Source organism: Drosophila rhopaloa, unplaced genomic scaffold (genome assembly GCF_018152115.1).
Source record: "Drosophila rhopaloa isolate 14029-0021.01 unplaced genomic scaffold, ASM1815211v1 contig_167, whole genome shotgun sequence".
Taxonomy (NCBI): Eukaryota; Metazoa; Arthropoda; class Insecta; order Diptera; family Drosophilidae; genus Drosophila; species Drosophila rhopaloa.
In genome coordinates this window covers 9,179,739-9,190,000 of record NW_025335047.1, presented here as the reverse complement: position 1 = coordinate 9,190,000, position 10,262 = coordinate 9,179,739, and the positions used below count along the sequence as shown (strand labels likewise).

General features: G+C 36.6%; 1 protein-coding gene across 2 annotated transcripts in view; it reads right to left on the bottom strand.

Annotated features, from left to right (window-relative positions):
- LOC108043014 (RNA-binding protein squid) overlaps positions 1 to 10,260 on the bottom strand; it is an 11,095-nt gene extending 835 nt beyond the window's left edge. The window contains exons 1-7 of one of the 2 annotated variants that reach the window (XR_006417523.1): positions 9,962 to 10,260; positions 7,442 to 7,482; positions 6,986 to 7,260; positions 6,601 to 6,844; positions 6,398 to 6,523; positions 235 to 415; positions 1 to 176 (exon numbers count right to left, since the gene is read on the bottom strand). The exon at positions 1 to 176 is cut by the window's left edge and continues 835 nt beyond it. Coding sequence is in view for 1 of the 2 variants with exons in the window: in XM_044458465.1 (XP_044314400.1) it covers positions 705 to 892; positions 6,398 to 6,523; positions 6,601 to 6,844; positions 6,986 to 7,260; positions 7,442 to 7,482; positions 9,962 to 10,128 (1,041 nt within the window). In the remaining variant the exon portion in view is untranslated. Of the gene's footprint in view, positions 177 to 234; positions 416 to 689; positions 893 to 6,397; positions 6,524 to 6,600; positions 6,845 to 6,985; positions 7,261 to 7,441; positions 7,483 to 9,961 lie in introns of those variants that run through there. The other variant, XM_044458465.1, reaches the window with a different exon arrangement.
- Positions 10,261 to 10,262: the final 2 nt, after the last annotated feature.

Below are 10,262 nucleotides of genomic sequence, written 5' to 3'. Positions count from 1 at the left end.
ATGGTGCTACACAACAAGTGTGTAAAGGTGTGTAAAGGTAGCTGATGTTGATATTATTGCTCCCAGCCAGCCAGTCTATTCCTTTTCCTTTTCTTTTATCTATATATATACAACTGTGTATATATGCGGTTACTAAGATGGTTTTTGTGTGAGGGTGTGTTGTATTTGTAGTTATGCTGCAACGAAAGTAATTTTAATTAACTAGCACTAGAGGATAGAAATGTTTTTACTCACCATAACAAACTAAACTAGGTAAAATTCAAATAGTTTGCAGTTATCTGGAGAATGCGAGATACCCAATGCCCACGCCCCCTGCCCCCTTTTTAGTAGGGCTGATGCCGTTGCTGGCGTCCACCGCCGCGTTGCTTTCCGCCGTTAAAACCACCGCCGCCGCCACCACCGCCGCCGCCGCCGCCTGTTTCAGAAACGGTTGGAAAACGTTCAAAGCATTAGTCGGTTAAATTCTAGTGATTTTGTTGGTCAGAAAGAATGGCATGCTCAACGTCTGCGGGAAGGAAAGGAGGGAGAGCATCTAAATTTTCTTTAACTACGCCAAACGACTTATTTTTTTTGGGTTTTTGGTAAATTTTGGCCGACTCTAAGGGGCATAGCAAAATAAAACAAACATAAGTCATGAAAAGCCAATGGAGGTTAACCAAAAAACGATGGAACTGCTGCTTTACAAAAATAAAAAATCATTTCGATTAGACTATATAGAATAGAGGATGAGGGTCCAACAAGTCGTTGGTAAGATAGTTTGCTTGGCGCTTTTTTGAGTTAATACCTTTGGGGCCGCCGCCGCCGCGGGGTCCACCGCGGCCACCGCCCATATTGCCACCACCGCCGCCGCCGTAGCCGTTACCCTCAAAGCCGCCGCCGTAGCCGTAGCCGTCTTTTGGTTGCAATGGCATTTCGTGGTTCAACCGCACAAAAGTGTCGTTGATTTCGTGGATTGGGTCGTATAGAAAATTGATGAAAACACAAACAAAGCTTATCTTATAAAAAGGTGTAGCAGGGCACGAACAAAAATAAGGGTCAAAGAGCTACTGTATGTTGCCAATTTGCTGAGAAATACCTACTTAAAAAAATAAATTGTTTTAGTAAAGGTTTTTTATTAAAAAAAAAAAAAAAAAAACACTAACTTTTTGAGTTATTTCCGATCAACAAATAGATACAAACAAATTTTTAACTTTTTTTGTTTTGAAAAAGGTCCTTTTGACCGTCACATAATAAACTAAATGTAGGTTTAATGGACTTTTGCAGTTTATCCCTAATTTTAGCTTACTATGAAGGGCTCGGCTCTTAATGAGTGTAGGATATTGGAAATTTTTTAAAGTAATATTTAGCTATTTCAAGATTTTAATTTATATTTATTATGTGCTGCTGACATAAATAATTTTTCTGTTTATTATTTCTGATTTGTTTAAGTTGCCCAGTTAGGTAACAGTGCACCTATCTTTGTTACCATTTCGTTATTATTTCACAATAAAAAAAAAAAGAAATTTTAAAGGCAAGTCTTTTGAAATTACTATTTTTAATAAAAACAAAATGACCCACAAATATATTAAATATTTTGTTATAAAATAAACCATGATTAAAACGTTGTTTTTCCTTTAAAGTACTTCTGTTAATGGCTTGTTGGCAACATATGTGATTAATTAGAACTGGCTATGGATTTTCTTATTTGGAAAAGGGAGTGCGGAGTTTCACTTTTTTACGTTTGGTTTGGTCAAATCTTGTTCTGCTTAACTGGAACGCCGTCGCGCCGAGGGGAGACAATTCAAATGGCACATACCGAGAGAGCTGGAAAGGAATCACCTACTCCGGATCCGGAGGAGATTGTGGGTGGTGTGGGGAGAGATCAAGGGGAGGTTGTGGGCGGAAACTGAAATACACACAAAATTGTTGTCTGGTTTTTTTGTTTTTTTTTTTCGTTTTTCTTTTATTTGCTCATTTCTCGTTTGTGGATTTTGATTATAAGATGGTTAAAATGTTTCTCCGTTAATTGCTGTAGCTCAAAAGTACAATAGGTTTTTGTTGCTTTAACATTTGGTTGTTGGTTGTTGTTGTAGTTGTTGGTTGCTGGTACACAATAAAAATTTAAAAACAATTTTCGCTCGCTCTCCTTTTGCAAATGGCGAGGAAACAGGCGCAAGGCGGCGCTCACACATACATCATGCGGTTCGATTGGTTGTTGCTTAGCTCGGTTATATAATTAATATAACTCTGGTTGTTGTCTCAGATTTTGGTTAGTTGTCGACTTGACGCGACTCGACTTATTAACATGTTTCACAATGTATCGCAATGGATTTCTCAATTCATTTCATTCGATTTCTCATTTTACAGCACTCGTTATGCATTTATGTTTTTTAATTTTTACCTCATTTTCCACACAACAATTTCAGCATTTCAATTTCAAATTAATTATTTTAAAATGTTTGATTGAAAATTTTCGTTAAGCAATTTTGTAAGGTTTGCCAAAAAATTTGTGAATTCATTTGCTGCTCTTGTGTGTGTGTATTTTGAATGTCTCACCTCAGCAAAAAGTAATAAAATTGTTTTTTTTTTGTATTTTTTTTCTTTAATTCCTTTCAAAGGATCTTCGGGGATTAAGAGGGTCTAGGGGAAAGGGGGGATGAGGATGCGGAGTTTGACGCGAATATTATATTCTTGTGTGTCATAGAAAACGTTTTGCGAAAAACAAAAACAAATGCAAATAGTCAACAAATTTTACTTTATACTTGAGTTAATATAATGATTATAATAATTACTCTTCGTGTTCATTGTTGTTGTTGTTGTAGCTGTTGTTAAAAACAAGAAAACTGGTTTGTAGCTTAAAAATTGTCTCAGAAGTGGTTTGACAATATATTATTTCATTCATTTTAAAATTACTTTAGTGGTTTCATTATCATTATCTTTTTTTTTTGTAGAGTTTTTCAATGCATTTTACTAAAAACAAATATTAATTACGCTAAATTACTTGTAAATATATACGCTTTAAATGTAATAGAAAAAGGAAAGATTTACGTAAAAAAATGAAAAACGTTACAGTTAAGTGAAAGATAACACTGTTGGTGCGGTTTTGCTTGGCGGATCGCTCGATTGCTCTTGGTCGCTTGGTTGTTTGCTTGCACTCTCGCTTGTTTGGCTTGGATGTCGGTGGATAGTAGATGGATATTTAGTGGCTCTACTGGTGTTGATCTCACCAAGACCCTCGGACACCGGTGGTATCGGTTACCGGACTAGCCGGGCAATCGGTTAACCGCTTGCGAGAAGCTTGGACAAGACAAAGGCGCGGCTTGCGATCGTTTTTGGATATTCGCTTTTGGGTGGTTGGTAGCTGTGTTTTGAGTTAAACTCTCATTGGGGTTTCTTTTTCTTATGTTTTGGGTTCGTTTAGTTTGCTTTTTTTCGTTTTTGTGAGGCGAAACATCGGAAAATTCGGTATTACAATAATCGTATATAAATATGTTTTAAAAATCATAATTACGAAAGTAATATTACATAATTAACGGGTAAAAGTGTGGGGAGGGGGAACCGAAACACCCGTTCTGTTTACTAGTAAATGGGCATTTTATATTGATCAGATCTAAATCGGTGCTAAAGCTCCCACTACCCGCACTTTTCTATTGGTGGTTAGTTTTAGAATTTTTAGTTGTAGAGTAACGGAATAGAAAATTATAAAGAAACTAAAAATATATTGTAGTTAAGGTTTTAATATAAAGTGGGGGCACAACATTATTGCTATATAATTGTATGGTAAGTATATGTAGAGGTATACAAAAATTTTGTTTATATCAAAAAAATTTGTTTACACATTTAAACATCATAATAATCAGTATAATAATTAATAAAAAATATAGCATAAAATGTATAAAAACTTTTCTTGCTTGGATAAGGTAAATGTCAATTTTTTTCTTATTTTGCTTATTTTTTTTTAATTTGTTTTGTATACAGACAACTTGCTAAAAACATTGAGAAACATGCAATTTCTTTGTAAAATAATTTACTCAAAGTTTATGAATAAAGATGTATGTAAATGTACAAATGTATATATAATTGGTATACAGTCAAATTGTCGACGCACATTGACAACATTTGAAATGATTATCAGCAAAAATTAATTTCAGGTTCTGCTCGGTTTCAAATTCAAAGATATACGAGTTATAATTGGTATATTTATATATTTATATATACATTTGCGAATAGCATTGCTTGTGTATGTGTGATTTGTTGGTGTTGCTCGACTTAACATTTAATAACCATAAGAAAAATTATATATGTATATATGCTTGAATTAAAATTACTAAAATTGACGAAGTGTGTTTTTTCATTTGTTTTGTTGGAAAAGTTTCATATTTGTTGCTACAATTAAGATGTTGTTGATGTTACTGTTGTAGTTGTAATTATTTGTCGTTGTTCAGTAAGTTAGTTAGTTTGTTTTTCTCTTTTTTGTGTTCTTCATCCTGGAATCAACGTATGAACATGCAGAATGCCGCAATGCGCTCACGGTGCAACTAAAACAAGTCTCAAAAATGGATTGTTTATACATTACGTTACGTTTTTGTCAAGAAAGTGCAGCGGAAATGCAAATAAAGCAAATAAAAGAACGATCTAACGAATGGGGCCGGGGGTGCTGCAGTTCAAAAGGAATATGGTAAATATTCCGAATCCGCTGCGCTGACTTTTTTGGACCCCGGCCCTCAGATCTAAAGAGCTCTAGTTGTTGTACTCTTTTTCGTATTGTAGTTGTTTTTTACAAGGATTTGCCTTAAAATAATACTATCAAAAATAGTACCATAGTTAAATGTTACGTTTTATGTATAAATATATAACATTTGTATATATTTGATATAAATATATATGGTAGGTATATTGACGTATGGTGCATACGAAAACATATGCATTGCAAAGAACGTGAATATTATCCCGTTGCCGGAATAATAATATGTATCTAAAAATATATTTATATGCTATATATAAGGTATATATATTTAAATAGACATTGAATCAAAGCTTTGATTACGCGTTTCGTTTGTTTTGTTTTTTTGTTTCTTGTCGTTTCTGTTCTGGTTTGTTTTTTAGTGTTTTGTTTAACAAAACAAAAGGAGAAACTATTTAAATAACTATTTTATGGGAGTGCTGAGGGGGTAAGTGGGTGTGTGTGTGTTTCAACAGATTTTGGTTTCAGTTGGTTCAAACAATAACAGTTTAGTTAACAATTAAAAAAGGCACAAGTTGCAATTGCGCAAAAGGCCAAAAACGCTGGCATTTCACACAGTTTCACATAATTGGCACATGCTCCTCGTGTGTTTGTGTTTCTTTGTTTGTTGTTATGTCTGGGTTTGTTTTGCTGTTGTTGTTTGTTTGCTGCCCTTGCGTTTGAGGTATTTGTCATCTTTGGAAAGTCTGTTGAAGGCGACCTCGCGACAACATCGCTGCTGAAGTGAGTCTAGTTGTTGGTTGGTCCGGTCTGGTGGTCGCATATATATGGCAGTATTCTACCTCTATAATATATATGCCTCAACTTGAACGTCACGTCTACTTTTCTCTTCGCTTCTTTTCTCACTCTTTAAACAACACAATCTTTTTTACACACGCTTCGTCAGTTTTATGTTTAAATGCTACTCAACTAATAATTGGTAATTAAATGTTTCTTTTAAATGAATTTCGTTTAAAAAGTACGCTTTAAAATTTAAAACATCAAATATATGCCTTTTAAATTATACGTAGTTATATATAAGATAGATATAAATGTGTATTTAAAATTTACGAATTTGCTTGTTATATTAAATGAAGAAAATTGTCTGTCAACATACACATTTTGTTTAATATAAAATGAAATGTTTAAAATTTATATATGTTAGCATTCAAGAATAGTTTTTCTTGTTTTTTTTTGTCTACAATATTTAAAAGTTTTCTTGTTTTTAGCGACGTTGCTTTCGTAGTTGTTGTTCTTGTTGTTGTTTGTTGTTGATGTTGGTTTTCTTTGACATCTGTATGTCATATACCCGCATAAACATATATGCAAATATGCATATAGATAATACATGCGGTATATAATCATATATATAGTCAATATATCGAAATGCAGCAAAACTTTTTGTTTTTGTTTTTCTCTCAGTTTTGTTTGAATGGGAAACACAACAACGTGAAAATTTGTATCAGATCGGGTCTATGGCAAAAATTAAAAAGTTTATATGGTGTTTTGCGGTTGTTGTTGCTTTGTTTGCTTGATTTTTTTCTTTCTGATTTTGCTGGCCAGTCTTTTTGTGGCTAGGCTCTACTTAGAACTGCTGATAGTTGTTGCTATTGTTCTTGTTTTGATGGTAATTACTCGACGTGTTGTTATTGTAATAATTGTTTTGAGCACTACTTTGTTGTTTGTTGTATTTACCATAACCGTAGTCATATCCATTATAGTAGCCGCCGGAATAGTAGTCGCCATAGCCACCGGCTCCATATCCGCCGTAGCCGCCATATCCCGAGTAGGAACCCTGTCCGTCCCACTGGTTGTTGTATCCTTTTAAAAAGAAGGGACAGCAATTTAGAAGCGATTCGATAGAGAATCATTCCCTTGTCTGGGGTTGATATACTAACCACCACGACCTCCGTAGCCACCGCGTCCGCCGCGCATACCGCCACGTGGTCCGCCTCGCATACCGCCCATCATCTGGTTCTCTGGCTTGGGCGTGGCCCGCTTCACATCGACCTCCTTGCCGGCGATCTTCTGTTTGGGCGTCTTCAGCAGATCCGTCACCACTTGCTCCGAATCAAAGGTGATAAAGCAGAAGCCCTTGCGCTGCGACTTTTGCTTGTCGAATGGCATCTCAACCTCTACAATCTTTTAATAATAATAATACAATAGGTTAATATTAAATCATAGAATCTTTGAATCAATAATAAAATGGTTTTTATAAATAATGGTTAATATTTATGTATCGAAAGTCTACAATTTCTTCTTATTTTTTTGGGGAATACTTACGTTGCCAAACTGTCCGAAGTAGGTCTTAATCTCTTCGTCACTAATTTCTGTGGTTAGGCCACCGACAAAGATCTTGCCATGGCGGGCCTTGGCCTTCTTGGGATCAACCTTCTTGCTGTTGATTATGTGCTCTTCGGCGGCGCTGACCTTGTCAATGGCCTCGGTGTTTGTGAACACGATGAAGGCAAATCCTCGCGAGCGTCCGGTCTGGGGATCTGTTTTGACATTGATGCTCTCGATCTCGCCATATTTGCCGAAGTGATCTCGCAGTTCCTCTGCAAAAATAAGAAAAGTAGAGTGTGAGTTAATGTTACACGTTAACTAAGAACTATTACAAAGAACTAAGTTAAACGTTAAACTGATATTCTAATGTATTCTTTTAAATTTATATTTTAATTAAGACAAAATATGGTTCTAACACTATAAATCATAATTATAAATACGTTTTGTACTTACTCTCAGTCGTTTCCCAGCTCAGACCGCCCACAAACAGTTTTCTGCGAAAGGTCAAAGTAGAATTGGTTAGTTTAACGGGGCCAAAAATTATTATAAGTTCTACGGAGAGGACTTTTTGGGAGTGGGGGAATAAAGGTATATCTGGGAATTCAGGCACGAAAAAAGATTGTGTTTAATGCGCGAGGCAAATATACTTTCTTGATTTACTTTAAATTTCTCTTCTTACTGTTTTTTTGGTTTTGGCTGCAAAAGAATTGATGACAGAGCAAAAATACAAAACGAATAAAAAAAACTCACCAAATTTGAAGTGAAAAATTGCTTTAGTTACTGTATTGCAATCAAAGAATTGATCGGATAGTGTCAAAAAACTTGCAAACTCGGAAATGAGCGAAAGAGTTCGAGGAGCGAGTGAGCGATCGATCGAGACACAAAACGAGCGAAAGATATAGATATATAATATATAGAAAGATATGCAAGAGTGAATTATTTAGTTTTTGTTTTTGGGTATACTTATAGTTTTTGTTTGTACAATTAACAATTAACAATTAGTCTTTATTCGATAGGATGAGAAAAATGCAAAGGTTTTTATGCTGAATTGTGGTTGGTTTTACTTGCTTTATTTGGCTGTATTTATTTTATTTTTATAAAAAAGAGTGTTCAAAAAAATATGCATAGACACTTAAAGTTTACTGTGATGTACGTTAATCTTATAGCTTTCTGGATTTTTGGAAAGATATCTCAGCGTTCTCGGCGGATTCCCGGCAAATTTGGAACAGTCTCGTCACACGGCGGCGGAATTTCGATTGCAATTTAGTGATTTTGCGTCATATAGTCTGCGGCAATTCATTACGTTACATTCGTTCTTTGTGTTTCTTTCATCGGGCGGTATATGATATATTTTTTGTGAGCTTCATAAAAACAAACGAAAAAACTGCGAGTCTCTTTCACTCGGTCTCTCTCTGTCTCCGATTACTTGGTACTTTTTTTTTTTGGTTGGGTAATTTACAAGTTATACGTTAAGATACAATACAATATATACTCGTATACAGTTTACATATGGATCCAATTTAAATCGAGATAATTTGTTGATAATTTTGTGTGTCGATAGTTCTATATATTGGCTGACTGACTGATTGATTGTTTTAGTTTTGGTTAGATAAATACCATCAGCATCAGTATCGGTGGAGCGGAGACTTTTGGAGATTGGAGACTGGAGTGTGGAGGAAAGGGGTTGGTATCCTCCAAGTCCGAACCCGCCGAATCCGAATCCGTAACCGTTTTCCCGGGGCAGGAATACGAATCCAAATCCAAATCCGAATCCGCATCCGAATCCAAATCCGACTTGAGCATAGCTTATACCCTGGGCATTTCACTTCTCTCAAAACCTGTCGGAGAGGAACAAGGTTAGTTCGCTCACAAGACAACAGGATAAGCTATGATTTTGGATTTAATTTCTCCATTCCATCATCCTTCTTTTTTCGGGGGATTCTCCATCTTCAACAGCGGTGGTTTCGGATTTTCATTTTAGTGTACAGCATCGTGTGACTTAAGATTAAACTTAGACATTAAATGATCAGTAGGATGGGCAAATGAAGTGTATGCTAGGCCTAAAAACAAAACCAAAGGGGGCAAACGAGGGGTCATACTTTATCTTCTTTGTTTTTTTTTTTTTTTGCTAAACTTATCACAATTTTATTACACAGCAAAGTACATTCATTAATTTACTTTTTAATTTTGGCGCCTTGGCAACTCTAAAACGACGCCGGCTGTCGCTCTCGGAGAGAGAAAGAGTGGAAAGAGATGGCGAGGGGGAGCGAGAGAACGAACGAAGCCGGCAAGCAAAAGAGAATAAGTGAAAACTGCAAAACACGCACACACACACAACTGCGGGTGTTAGTATGTATGCATGTATGTGGCCGCCATTTTGGGTACAGAACTGGAAGAGCACAAAATAACAACGAATGGCCGAACAAAAGCGTAATGCGAATAAAAAAGAATATACTGGCAAATACAAACATAACTTTTTTCGAACTTTTTTCTTCATTTTTTGCAAGTGAAAGGCAACACTCCATGTGTGTGTGTGTGTGGGGCAACGTGGGTACTGAACATAACCTCACAAAGGGGGAAAATGTGCTCCAAGCTAAAGAAAAACTCATGTTTTCATAGCAGGAAAAAATGAGTGTGTGCAGAGGAACACGATGAAAATTTTCCATGGCTCCCGAGGGTCTATGATGCATTTTCCCGAAGATTCTATTAATATGACTGAAGTACAGTCGCACCGACACCGCACACACACAACATGGGCACAAGCAAGAGCGAGAGAGAACACAAAAGGGGTCAGACTTCCCCCGCAAAAACCCCGTAAGCCCCATTCAACTCGACCAACGACGTTAGCTTCGCCTTTACGTAACAGAGTAGGCAATATACGTATATGTATAGGAGAAAATCTATGGGGGCACATGATCATCAGCTGCCCGTCGCAAGGAAAAAAAAGTATATATTCCCGGATAGTGCACATACCTGTCGTCATCCCGCTGGCCGGATCCGCCCGATTGGTTGTCGGAACTGCCGTTAGTGGAGCCGGCGGCGGCCCCATCCCCGTTTTCAGATCCTGGTCCGTCGGCGGTCACGTCCTTGGTGAAATCCTCGCCGTTCATCTCGCTATCCACTTGCTGCTTGTCGGCCATATTGTATATTGTGTATTACTAATTTCGGGGCTAAGCAGCACGATTTTCGGTTCGGTTTACGCAGAGCCGGAGATTTTTACACACTCGCCAAAAAGTCGCGCGTACGAATGACGACCGGAAAATGACAAATGCAA